The 14,301-nt window shown below is 43.7% G+C and overlaps 1 protein-coding gene across 1 annotated transcript in view; it reads left to right on the forward strand.

Moving 5' to 3' along the window:
- Positions 1-14,301, forward strand: part of LOC140730671 (nesprin-1-like) — a 626,730-nt gene that overhangs the window by 115,765 nt on the left and 496,664 nt on the right. The window contains 8 exon segments of the mRNA XM_073051428.1: positions 1,274-1,438; positions 4,229-4,381; positions 5,590-5,733; positions 8,800-8,973; positions 9,057-9,215; positions 9,619-9,783; positions 10,899-11,033; positions 13,416-13,574. Of these exon segments, the coding sequence (XP_072907529.1) occupies positions 1,274-1,438; positions 4,229-4,381; positions 5,590-5,733; positions 8,800-8,973; positions 9,057-9,215; positions 9,619-9,783; positions 10,899-11,033; positions 13,416-13,574 (1,254 nt within the window).

Consider the following 14,301-nt stretch of genomic DNA (forward strand, 5'->3'; position numbering starts at 1 on the left):
TTAGTCCTAGCTTAATCATGAGACAATGTACAATGTCCAATGAACCTACCAACCGGTACATCTTTGGGCTGTGGGAGGAAACTGTAGCATTCAGAGGAAAAACACGCGGCCACGGGGAGAATGTATAAACTCTTTACGGTCATATAGATTAGGTAGACAGTAGCAGTCTTTTCCCCCGGGGTAAGGGGGTCTAAAACTAGGGTGCACAGTACTCCAAATGCAGCCTCACCAATGACTTGTACAACTGCAACATAATGCCCCAGCATCTATGCTCAATGCCCTGACTGATGAAGGCCAGCAGGCTAAATACTTTTCTACCACCCTATCTACCTCTGATGCTGCTTTCAATGAACTGTGCATTTGTACCTCCAAGTCCCTGTGTTCCTTTATACTCCCTAGCACCTTACCTTTGGTAGTACAAGTTCTGTTTGATTTTCCAAAATGTATCACCTCAGACTTATCTGTACTGAAATCCATTTGCCACTCATTGACCAACATCCATAAATGATCACGATCCCCTTGTAATCTACGATGACCTTCTTCACTATCGCAACGTCTCCTCATTTTGTGTATCTGAAAATTTACTGTTAAAGCTTTATGCAGGCACTTCCAAATTATTTATATAAATAACAAATAACGGAAGTCCCAATGCTGACCCTGTAGCACACCGCTAGTCACTGGCCTCCCTTCGGTGGACCACGCTCTGCTTCCTTCATTGGACCAATTTTAAATCCACCTAGCTAGCTCTCCCTGGATTCTGTGGGACTTAACCTTCCAGATCGGCTTACCTTGTGGGACCTTGTGGAAGGCCTTGCCAAAGTTCAAATAGGCAACATCCACTGCCCTACTTTCACCTACCTTTTTGGCTACTTCTTCAAAAAATTCTGCAAGATTCATCAAGCACAACTTTCTACGCACAGAGCCACGCTGACGCATCCTAATCAAAATCAGTCCTTCCAAATACTGGTAGGCCCTGTCTCTCTGAATTCCCTCCCGTACCTCCTGATGTCAGGCTTACTGCCATGTAGTTCCTTCGCTTGTCCTTTAAACAATGAAACAACATTAGCCACTTCCACTCTTTGCGGACTTCACCGCTGGCTAACAGTAAGGTAAGTATCTCTGCAAGGGCCTCCGCAATTTCCTCTCTAGCCTCCCTGTGGATTTATCTTCCTTAATGCACCATAACATTGCAAGTACCTCCTCCCTGGTAACACAAATGACCTTCAAGAATCTCTACCTGTTTCCTTTATTTATTGTGTTCTTGCATTGAAAGGACTTCTTCCGACACCTCCCGCACTGGATCCAGCAGCACTCCATCATGAACGATGCAGGGAATTTCCTCATCGAGACGTGCGATGAAGCAGTTTCTCGAGATCTCAAGCAACAGTTGCTCCTGCTGAATGGACGTTGGAGGGAGCTCTTCGTCAAAGTGAAACACGTAGGTCTTTGGTGTCTATTGTAGTTTCCCTTTTGGAAATGTTGAGCCACAATTCGGTACATAGTGTTACGAACCCCGTAACTGGGTATCTTACCAGCAAAGATAGAAGTGTCCGTTGGAGTCTGGTGATACTATTTTCAACAGTATTTATTAGTAAAAATGCACAAAAATAATATCAATGCAAATATACAGATAATATACATCATCAATACTAAACCTAAAAGTGCGGGTATAATAATAATCAATAAGAAACAAGCTCTATCGTTGTCTAGGGGATAATGAATTGTCAGATGGAAATATAAAGTTCAGTTCAGTTCATGCAGGCTGCGGTAGTGGTCGGTCGATATGTTGCAATTGTTGGAGAGAGAGAGAGGAGAGAACAGTAACAGTTATTATCTTGCCAACCTTCCTTTACGATTTTGATCCGTCGATGTGTTGTTGTTGTGGCCATTCACGTATGACCCCTCCGTCCTTTAGCTAGACCGTTCTTCCGTGGTGGACTCATCACCCAGGCAAAGGTGGACACACACACAAGCCCCCACCGGCCTCGCTATAAAACACTGTGAGTTAAAATGTACCGACCCTTCGTTCGGTCTCCGATCTCCCACCCTGTCTCGTGGGTTTCTGATGCTCACTAGTGTTCCTCCTGGTGCATCTGAGGGGTGTTCCCCAGACCTCACTTTTATCCCCACTCACGGGGTCTCAGGTGTCAATCAGGTTGAGATGATGTAACCCATCAAACCAGCCCACTCTAGTTGCCCCCTAAGGGGTTTCAATGAATAGAACAGTACCAAGTACACAAACCTTCTCCAAAAGACAAGAGGAGTAATCAGCGGTTCCGTTCCGCTTTTGTTAGGAGGAGACATTCCACCTTAGCTGTGCCTCTCTCTCATTAACTTTCATGAGCTGTTATCAATAACAACTGCCCTGGCAGAGTCCTGTGTCTCTGTCACAAGATACAGTGAAAAGCTTGTGTTCGTGTGCCATCCAAACAGATTATTCCATACATAAAAACACTGAGGTAGTAAAAGGGAATACAGAATGCAGTATAGAGTGTTACAGTTATGGAGAAAGTGCAGTACAGGTGAACAAATAATTTGCATGAGATAGATTGGGAAATTAAGAGTTAATCTTTGAATTTATGAGAAGTCAGTTCAAGAGCCTGATAAAAGTGGGATAGAAGCTGTCCTTATCTGGTGATATGTGCTCTCCAGCTTTTGAAGGGTGAGAAGGGGGAATGATTGGGGTGGGAGGGCTCTTTGATAATGTTGGCTGCTTTCCTGAGACGGCAGGATAGCGTAGGCAGGGAGGTGGGGGGGCTGGTTTTGTGTGATAGACTGAGCTGTGCTCCCAACTCTCTATAACTTCTTTCAGTCTTGGGCAGAGCAGTTGTCATATTGAGCTGTGGTGCATCTGGATAGAGCACTTTCTGTAGTGCGTCAGTAAAGAGCCACTGAGGATGCGCTAAGTTACCTTAGCCTTCTGAGGGAACAGGGGCATTGTTGTGCTTTCTTGGCTGTAGCATCGATCTGGTGAACCAGGACACAATGTTGATGGTGGATATTTCAGCCATTGTGCTTCTTTTCACAGTCAAGTAGCTTGCTGGGTCGCTTCATCTTGCTTTCAAAATGCAAAGTAGATCATTGGGATTGGAGTCACATATGTTCCGACTGAGAAGTGGGGGTCTGCCTCCCTGGCCTGAAAAGATTTGGTTGGCCACAATCTGGCAGCGTTCAAGGGAAGAATCGGTGATCCATTTCCCATTAGAGGAATTCTGGAAAATGATCAGAAAAACAGATATTAAATCAGAGAGCATCTTCTCAAATGAAGGGTCATAGAAACTGGAGCACTGTTTCCAAAAGTCTGGTAGGGTGTAAATTGTTAAACTGGTTTATTACTGTCACAGGTACCGAAGTACGGTAAAAGTATTTGTTTTGAATGTTATTCATGCATATAATTTCATCACGTCAGTGTTTCGAAGTAGTACAAGGGAAAATACTAGCAGAATGCAGAGCATCGTGTAATAGTTACTGAGAAGGCACAGTAAGGTGGAAGGTCATAACAAGGTAGGTTGAGATGTCAACCAATGACTTCAGCTTGGACAAAGATTGATCCTTAGATTAGCAAGTCAATGCATATGGACCAAAGACAGATAAAAGGAGTTGAGGTACTCAATCAAACAGATCAATTCTCATAAGGGAAAATTGTGACGCTGAACCAATAACTAAATCAATAACTTGTCCTCTAGCGTACAAGGACCAGCAAAGTCATTACATTGTTTTAGAAAACAATTTGCAGGCTGGACTCTGGTGAATTGTGCAACTTGTACATTTTTACTTTATTCTTATTTTATATTCTTTAGAAATCTTAATAGCTCCCACCAGACGCATGATGACATAATGGTGCTCTGAGGGATCATGCGATGCAACATTGTCCATCTCTCAAGAACAATTAACTTTACTGTTTCATCATGCAGTAAAGCTGTTGACATCTGAAACTGTTAGCTTTGCAGTTGCACGATATGCACGGTTGGGAAAGAAACGCTCAAGGCAGTGTGAAATCTGACAGGAAATAAACCTGTGTTTTTAACAGGCACTTCTGCCTCTTTCCAATCAGAACTTCTGCCCATTTTCCAAAGAGCAATCCAATGTTCTGCTCCTCAACTTCCTCTGTCTTCTCGTTACAGCTCAATAATCTCTGAGCATCTGTTAGCTGTGCTGTGAGCCTGCTACCTAACTTGAATGTGCGGTATTACACCCAGCCGTATGACACTGTGTCCCTGTTTTGCAGTATGCACGGGCAGACGAGGTGGACAGACTCAAAAAGGAATATCTGGATGGCGTGTCTACTCTGAAAAAGTTTGTGGACTCGGCAAATGAGAAACAAGTCTCCCCTGTGGATGTCTCCTTCGTAAACATTAAGACTTACATTCAAGATATGGAGGTATAGCATTCCATCGACAGGAAAGGGACGATTTTCAACATGGCCCCGGGTGTAAAACTGGAATTCTAACAAAAGGGATCTCGCGTGGGTCTGTAACAGCTGGTTGATCAGGTTCTGCCCAGGCGGCAAGTTAACAATCTAATTTGGGGTCTTCTCAAATGGTAAATGAAGAATAGATTTTCAGTACTGTTCCAGCCAGAACGTGAGAGCTGGAGGGAGAGAAACCACTTCATACAAATGGCCTCCATTTGGTTACCAGAGATTCACAGATTCGGCCTTATCCAATTCATAAAATACTCCCAAAAAAAAATCTAAGATGAGGGATACAAATTCACTCTCACAGAATTTATGTAGAATCTTTTTCACCTTTCAACTTCTGACATTACACAGGGTATAAATTCACTTTATGTAAAAATTGTGATATGGACGGTTTTCTAGAAATGCAAACCTTGCACAAAGTGGGTGTTGCCTGTACCTTGATGATTACTTTGTGTGTGTGTGTGTGAGCGTTTGTCTTCATTCGTATGAGCTTTGGTTCAAAAAGCTCCTGTCTTCGTAAATATGACACATTGAAGAATCTCCCAATGGCCATTCAGTCCAGTTCTCAATGACAGTATATGTTACCATCATTCATGCCATATCAATATTGGAATTGTTTATTATTGTCACATGTACTGAAATAGAGTGAAAAACTTTTCTTGCATACTCTTCATACAGATCAGATAATCACACAGTGCATTGAGGCAGAATAAGGTAAAACAGTAACGGTGCAGAATAAAGTGTCACAGCTGCTTAGAATGTGCAATACAGGTATACGATAAGATGCCTGATCATAACGAGGTAGACTGTGAGGTCAGGAGTCAAGTTTATCGTACTAGGGTGCCATTTAATACACCTATTACAGTGGGGTAGAAGTTGCACTTGAGCCTGGTGGTATGTGCTTTCTGGCCTTTGTATCTTCTGTCTGATGGAAGGTGAGAAGGGAGAATGAGAGAAAGGATATGAAGGCACCTTGCTGTTGTTAACCAGTCTCAATGTCAATGTGGCTGTTGCTCAAACTGGATAATAATGTGAGTGCACTGAAGCAGAAGGCGAGATCGCTGTAGGTGTGCTCTCTGCCCCATAGCTATGCCTTACTTCATTGACTATTTTCAAAAAGAGCTAAATGTTAGCCATTCTTCACAAACTCCTTCCTTTGTGCTCTGCAGGTAATTAAGCATAAAGTGCCAATAATGGAAGCACAGTATAAAGTGGTTTCCAAGACAGCACAACAGTTAACAAAGGACACACCGCAGGATGAAGTGACGCAAATGCTTGCCACAATGTCGACCATTAAAGATCAGCTGATAAAGGTGAGACTGCTCTCCAAGCTAAGAGACCAGAGCTCTACATTTAAGATAAACACAAGAGATTCTGCAGAGGCTGGGAATTCAGAGCAATGCACATCAAATGCTAGAGGAACTGAGCAGGTCAAGCAGCATCTGTCAGAGTGGAAACAGTTCATGGTTTGGTCCAAGACTCTTCATCAGGACTGATGAAGTTGAAGATGAAATCTGAAATTCAACCAGCATATTTCCAGTGTGCAAGACTGGAAAAGAACAGTGTTCATCTAACTATGGTCAGACAAACATCAACTCTGTTTCTTTCTCTAGAGATGTTGCCTGAAGTGCTGAGTATTTTCTGGTTTTATTCTCGTCTGATCTGGTGTCTGTCTCCGTCCAGTTTGTTTCATTTGACCAAGTTCAGGCTAATGGGACACCTAGCCATTCTACCTCTCCAGGCAATGTCACCATCTGAATAGCGCGCAACGCATACAATTCTGAATAGCACGGTCTGCACACCGTTCTGAATAGCGCGGTCTGCACACCATTCTGAATAGCGCGGTCTGCACACCGTTCTGAATAGCGCGGTCTGCACACCGTTCTGAATAGCGCGGTCTGCACACCGTTCTGAATAGCACGGTGTGCACACAGCTCTGAATAGCGCGGTCTGCACACCGTTCTGAATAGCGCGGTCTGCACACCGTTCTGAATAGCGCGGTCTGCACACCGTTCTGAATAGCGCGGTCTGCACACCGTTCTGAATAGCGCGGTCTGCACACCGTTCTGAATAGCGCGGTCCGCACACCATTCTGAATAGCGCGGTCTGCACACCGTTCTCTGTCTCATTAAACCTCACTCTGCATCGCTGTCTTTGCCAAGGAACTGGACTCTGAAGACTCACACTCGTTCTTTAATCAAACTTTATTTGACCCCTGTCACCAACCTGGTCTCAAGTTTGAACAAAGAAGCAACAATTTTATACAGAATTGACTCGTCGATACAGATATTGACCAATTGGTAAATTTGTTCAAATTCTTTATTTGTATGATTAATCACCAATCCCACTACAATAATACAGGTATTAGAATCTTCATGTTAAAGCCCAATAATACTTGAGGCAATAGTACGTGTCATCCGAGAATCCTTCGTTTTCAGAATTATGGTGTCTCGGTGTGCCAGATGGCTCTCTCTCATACCCCGTTGTGCAAAGGGAAGCTCTGCTCTTCGAAGACCTTACTTAAAAGACCTCACTTGCCTGGGCTGACCGCACAGTATCTGTAAACTGTCCGTGCCTGCTCATGATTCTAGTTCTTACTTTGTCACATCTTCCACATCACTCCCTCCATACTGCTTTTTCATTTGCACAGCAGGTCCTCAGCCTTGCCCCTCTCACAGTGCAATTAATCCCTTAAATCATTCTCATCACTCCAGGCATGCGAGACTGGTAGCTAGTATTCAATTATAGGGAGAAGTGAAAAGAGAAAAGATGTTGGAATTCTTATTAACAGTGGAAATTGATGGAGATACTCAAGCGAATCAGACAGCATTGTGGAAAGTAAACATTTCATTCTGATGGCCTTACTTCAGATTGTTGTCATGACATATTAACTCTGTTTCTGTCTCCCCTGCTGCTGCCCAAGCTGTTGAATATTTCTTCTATCCTCTGTTTTATTTAAAGTTCTCCATTTAATGCTAATTCTTCAGTTAAGCCTTGATTAATAAAGGACTCACCAAATCGCAAAGAAAGTGGGGAATTGCAATCCGATGAAGCCCCGGTCTGAAACCTGTGACTGGAGTGGCCACTTCTCCACACTGACATTTCACAGGATTGGTGGATCTGTTGTTTTGCTTAACAAGATATTACAAGGCAAAATACTTTTGCTCTTGGGTCAATTTTACTGTCCACCTGTGGATCACTTTGGTCAAGTTTTTTTCAGTCCTTTGACCCTAATGATTTACCCGTTGTTCTAGATGCTCTTATTTTAATGGAAATGGAGAACGAGTGGAAACCACCAGTAGAGCGAGGTACTTCCTGTATCTCAGAGCCTGAATCTGGTTTCATATCACCGGCATACAGTATGTCATGAATTATGTTGTTTTGCAGCAGCAGTACATTGCAATACATAATTAAAACAACTATAAATTAAATAAGAAATGTATATTAAAATAAATAAATTAAATTCTGGTCTGCTTCACAGCTACAGAATGTCCCAAGACCACTGATACTTTGTAGATGTTTCTGTCAGCTAAGCTCTAACAAACAGATTACTAGGTGAACTTCTTTCCTCTTCTTTGGAGAGTGCCCTAGGTTGCACCTCAACCTGCAGTTGCAAGCCCTTATAGAGCCACGCTTTAGGAGAGGTACCTGATACTGCATTATTCTCTCAGCACTGTCTCTTCGATTGTGCAGCCTGTCCTCAGTCCTGGCCCTCTCACAGTGCAGCATTGTCTCGGTGCTGCCCTTGCCAGTGCACACTGCTTGGCTGATACTGGACTTGAGTACCAGCCTGGATTATGTACCCATGTACCCATGAAGAGGGGCCAAGCTCACAACCATTTCATCTGGATCTGGACACTGTCGGATCTTGATGCTTTGTGATCCAAACCTTCTTTGGAAGTCAAGAGTGAGGCATTCAAAACTTACTGCTTATGATCGTTTTATCAAGTGTTACAAGAGCAAAGAAGAAGTGTTAAGATAACAAAGAAAAGACCAGACTTGCCAGCGTAACCCTGGTCATTTCATACTTCAGCTAGAGATGACACGAATTCCAGTGATAACAATTAACCCATTGAGTAGCCAGGTTCATGCAGTGTGTCACCTTCTACTATAAACTTACAAAGTTTCTAGAAAAATACAGAAGCAACTATAGCATTATTACTGGAAAATTCAGAACAATTACACATATATAGGTGATTATATAAAAATATAAGCGGGATATGAAAGTTAAACTACAAGGAAATTAACAATTCTACACCAGAGTCCAGCAACACGTTTAATGAAATTTATGCTAACATCCAGCTAGTAACAGAATATTCAATAGAGATTTGGTACCCAGCTGATGTCCCTGTTCATCTCTTGTCTGTTCTGCTGTGCAGGTTCGAGAGCGCTGTCAGAGCTTACTCTTGGAAGCTCAGCAGTTGCTGGGTCCCGTAGACGAGCTGGAGAAACAGATCACTGCCTTCTATGAGGCAGCAAACAGAGCCAGTCAGATCACCTCGGCTACGGACGCCGACGGCCATTCTGCAGACGTCTTCAAGATGCAGCACCAGGTTGGTCAAAATTCTGCCCGTGCGCAGCAGAGCTAGATGACAAGTTTTCATAACTCAAGTGTCTCCCCTTCATTCCCCTCTAGGAACTGACAAGCTGCCAAGAAGAGTGCAAAAAAGCTGTGTCTATAGCAGAGTGGAATTTGCAGACAGTCCAGAAACTGATCAACTCCAGCAAGGTGATGACGCACCTGGACTCCTCTCTGCTTCAGAAGAAACTCCTTCAGATTCAAGCTGCATCCCAGGTGAAACTCAGACTTACCTCCCATAGTTTCGTACAGCTCTTTCAGGTCTATCCTCAACCTTCTCTGCTCCAAGGTTCACACCCTTAACTGAGTCTATGGTTATTTTCTTCATTGTGTTTGCGTTTATGTCATGCTCTTCTCAATCCTAAAGTGCTTCACAGTCAATTAAATATAGTCCATCCTTCTGGAGGGGACATAGACTTCTGCAGAGAAGTAAGGGGGCGTTATCCCCCGGCTTATAATGATGTCTCAGTCAATAGCCAAAGCAGTTTGGCCCTTCAATATGCTGCTGACCACTGACTCCTGTACTGCATAATGTGATTGCCACTTTTGAATGATGACACTTTGGGAGACACAGATTGCTCGTTCATAATCCTTCATCCTGTGTGGCATCCTCTGACAGGACATGGTGGAACAGGGAATGAAGTGGAGGAAGCACATGGAAACCAACACCAACCTGCTGAAGAGGTTTGAGGACTGCAGGAAGGAGCTGGAAATGGTCCTGCACTCGGCTCAGACGGCCCTGGTGGAAGAGGGGAACCCTGAGCGGCTTCTCACAAGGCACACGGTGAGGACTGGGTGTTCTGGTGAGGCCTGGCTGCACATACCATTCCTGTCCTGTTGCTTAGGCAAGTGCAACAGGAGAACTCTCCCAGAACAGGTTCATAAAGAGTCAGAATCAGGATCGGGTTTAATATCGCCAGCCTATGTCAAGAAATTTGTTGTTCTGTGGCACCAGTACATTGCAATACATGATAATAATTATAGTATGTATATATACCCAATAGTTAAATTGTATAGGTAGTGCAAAAATAAAAGTAGTGGGGTAGTGTTCATGGGGTCGTTATCCACCCAGAAATCACATGGCAGAGGGTAAGAAACTGTTCCTGAATCATTGAGTGTGTGTCTTGGGGCTTCTGTACCTCCTCCCTGATGGTACCAATGTGAAGAGGGCATGTCCTGGCTGATGGTGTCCTTAGTGATGGATGCTGCCTTTTTGAGGCATCACCATTTGAAGATGTCCTGGATGCTACGGTGGTTAGTACCCATGATGAAACTGACTGAGTTCACAATGTTCTGCGGGTTATTTTTATCCTGTCCTGTGCCGTAGCCCCCTCCCCCCCTATACCAGACGGAGATGCAGCCAATTAGAATGCTCTCCACCTTACATCTGTAGAAATTTGCGAGTGGCTTTGGTGACAAACCAAATCTCCTCAAACTCCTAATTAAACAGTGCCACTGTTATGCCTTCTTTGTAATTGCATCAATATGTTGGGCCCAGGATAGACCCTCAGAGATGTTAACACCCAGGAACTTGAAATTGCTCACCCCTTCCACTTCTGATCCCTCCATAACCCCTACCTTCACACCTCTGCACAGCACTGACCTGCCTGTTGAGGGTGGATGATGGTGAGACTAGTAACCAAACCCACTAAAGGCTAAACCCCTTCAGCTTTGGCCAGTGAATGCAATTCTGTTTGCAAGTCAGATCTCTGGACTGTGAACTCACTAAACTGTTGGAAGAAACAGTCAAACCCTGTTGAACTGCATTTCCTGTGATTCAGGGCTGGAGCCAAGCTCTGACCATCTAGTAGGCAGTCAGTACACTTGTGCTGTGTAGGTTCAGACGTAGGCTGACAAGATAACGTGGCTCTTACTCACAATCTATTTATTTCCCGCTAGGATTTCTTCAGCCACTTTGACCAGAGGATACTCAATGCCTTTTTGAAGGCTTGTGATGAGCTGACTGACATCCTTCCAGAACAGGAGCAGCAGAGTCTCCAGGAGACAGTCCGAAGCCTGCACAAACAGTGGAAGGTTAGCACTGGGCGCTGAGCCACTGGGGGGTGGGGGTGGGGTGCAATTGTTATTAGGACAAGGGTCGGCCATTCACTCCCTCAAACTTGCTGAACAATTTGCTTAAGCCATAGGTTTACTCTACATACTGTTTTGTTCCCTAGCGCTTAACGACCCATCCCCTGATGCTTCTTTGAGATCCTCCCCCGTGACCGCTTGGTTGTAAGCTCTACCAGACACTTGATCCAAATGCAGTATTGTGGGTGTACCCACATCTCAACGACTGCAGTGATTAAAGTAAACATTTGATCACCGCCATCTCAAAGGCAACGAGGGATGGCAATTAAACACCAGCTCAGTCTTCAAAGCTCATGATAAATAAAAAGAGCTGAATTCCAAAGATAACGCGGGTTCACCGGCTTGATTTCAAGGTAGTGTCTGTAGCTGGTATTGTGGAACCGTAGTAAGGCCGAGGTCAAAGGGAATGTGGGGATAATCTCTCTGCAAGGTCGGAGGAAGCTATTTATGGTTGTTGGAGGCCATTTATCTCCGCTGCAGAATGCCACTGCAAGCATCTGTTTGGGTGGTGTCCTTGGCCTAGTGGTTTTCAGCTGATTCATCAGAGTCTCTCCTTCTGCCTTCAGGAGGTACTTGGGAATGTTTGATCATGAATGAAGAGTTCTTCATGTAGCAGGAGCCTGGACAATATACAGGTTCAATCTGGCAAGCGGCTAGTAACATTCACCTCGCACAAATGCCAAGTCGTGACCATCTCCGAAAACAGAACATTAAGTTGCCTCTTGATAACCAATGACACCTTTGCTGAATCACCTCCTGCCAATATTCTCGGCTCCCTCTTGACCAGAAGCTCAAAACGACTAGAAGAAAGGCTTAGGGGTGGGTGCCTGACAGCAAATGGCTCACTTCCTGACATTCTAAAACACTTCACTATCCATAACATTCCCATTTACGAGTGTGATGGAATATTTGTGGGATACACGTTGAACACCTTAAAGCTTTCTCACACCAAGGGGAAAGCAGCCCGTTGACAGGCATTCCACTCACCTCTCTATGTATTCATTCCCCTCACCAAGGCTGTGTGTATTTCATGGAGAAAGTGAACTTCACAACCTGCTAAGGGTTCTTCAACAGCACTTAACACATTCTTAACGTCTAGTGCCCATAAAGACAAGAGCAGCAGAGACATGGAGCACCACTTCCTGCATTTTCCCTTCCATGTCTCACACCCAATCTGACTTTCTTCTTTATTGTCCTTTGTACAAAATTCTCAGATACCTCGGATGCCCAGAGCCCCTGAATAAAATGAAACAAAAATATCCTTTCCAAGAAACAACATATCAGCTTCTTGATTTTCAAATGAGCCTCAGCATTCACAACCTTTTGAGAGAAAGCTTCCCACTGTCTTTGGTGTGACAAAGTGTCCTGACATCACTCTTGCTTTAATAATATACCTATTGTACTGGACATGCCCACCCGGGGGTATTTCTTCTGATACCTTAGTCATTTTCAGTTAGTTCAGACCTCCCATACTTGTGATGAATTATTTAAATAAACAAGAATACTTAATTAACCAGTATATATACACAAGATTACTCAAATATTACTTGAATATTAAATACACAGCATGATGGTACCAGGGCTATGTACCTGGGAGTATTGATAGGATGCCATATAAAAGGCTATTAAGTAAAATTAGAAGACATGGTATTAGGGGAAATATATTGGTGCAGATCTTGAATTGCTTCATGGCCAGAGAAAGAAAGAAAGGGAACAGAGAGCAGGAATAAAAGGGCAATTATTACATTGGGATTTTGTGACGACAGAAATAGGAGTTCCAACTGTTCACAATCTGTATCAATGATTTGGACGAGGGAATGTAAGCAGCTCAGTTAGTGTATTATTAATCATTAAAATGGTGGAAATCCTCAGCTGATCAGGCAGTATCTGTGGGAAGCGAATCAGCTGTCAACCTGGAACACTGACTGTTTCTCTCTCCACAGATGCTGCCTGATCTGCTGAGTGTTTCCAGGATTTTTTGTTTTTGGTTCAGATTTCCAGCATCTGCAGTTTTGTTTTCATTTAATTGTGAGATAAAGGCCCACGGAGCGCTCCATGACTGTACTTTGGAGCTTGATTTTTTTTAGCACATTTTTGATACTTGTGGTGTTGGGGCAAGAATTTGGAAGTTGACAGGGAACTTTTGACGTAGTTTGACGTTGGTACAAAATGAGTTTAGATTTTTCTTCTCATTGTAAATAGATGTGATTTGGGTACCAGTCATAATATTCCATAGTATTTGATCCAGAGCAGCTTGGAGGATTGAAATCACCTGGATATAGATTTACCTTTGTGGTTCTCATTGTATTCTTTGGATGTTTCTAGGACCTTCAGGCCGAAGCTCCCTACCACTTGCTCCAGCTTCAGATTGAGGCAGCCAGAAATAAACTGGTGGAGACTGTGGAAGAGTGCAAGTCCGAACTGAGTCGGGAGTGCAAGCTGTTAGCCAGCATGAGCAGTGAAGAACTCATCGAACAACACAGGGTAAGCATGGTGGGGGAAAAAATAAAAGATCAAGGTCACTAGCACCTGAAGGTGACTTCAATGTGTGGCTGGCAGTGAAGCAGCCACCTTCAACAAGTATTCATTGAGTTGGGAGCTTTTGTAGAAGTTCAAGAGGGAGAAAGTTGACGGGCCAAGTGGCCTGCTCCTGCTCCTGTTTCTTCTGGTCTACATTTTCAGTGGGTGGATATCAGCCAAGCTGCAGAGGATTGTATAGCATTTCTAGAAGAGAAACAGCCATTCAGTCCAAATGGTCCCTGATGACGTTTATACTCAACCCTAGCTTTAATTTTGCACCTCAGGCTTGAGTTCGAAAGCGTTCCTGGAGCTGTGGCGTCCTGCTTCCAAACATGTTGCACTGTGTCTCTAGGATTCACAAAAGAAGAATCAAGTTTTGTTTCTGTTAGTTTGTTTTCAGATTGTAACCGGTGGGAGTTAAAGGGGGAAGCAGTGGATGTGGTGTGTTACTTTTTGTAACTTCAAAGCATTAGGCTAATTCAAAGGAAGACATGGGAGTCCTAACTTCATGTTTACTTTAAGCGAGGAATGCATGGTCGTGTGATGATGTATGCAATTCACGTTTTACACCTATGATCACCCATGATGAATTATTTAAGTGACCTAGAATGCATGATCAACACACACAGACACACAAGATGACTCAAATATTACTTAAATACACAGCATGGTGGAATCAGGACTATATACC

Source organism: Hemitrygon akajei, chromosome 7 (genome assembly GCF_048418815.1).
Source record: "Hemitrygon akajei chromosome 7, sHemAka1.3, whole genome shotgun sequence".
NCBI lineage: Eukaryota > Metazoa > Chordata > Chondrichthyes > Myliobatiformes > Dasyatidae > Hemitrygon > Hemitrygon akajei.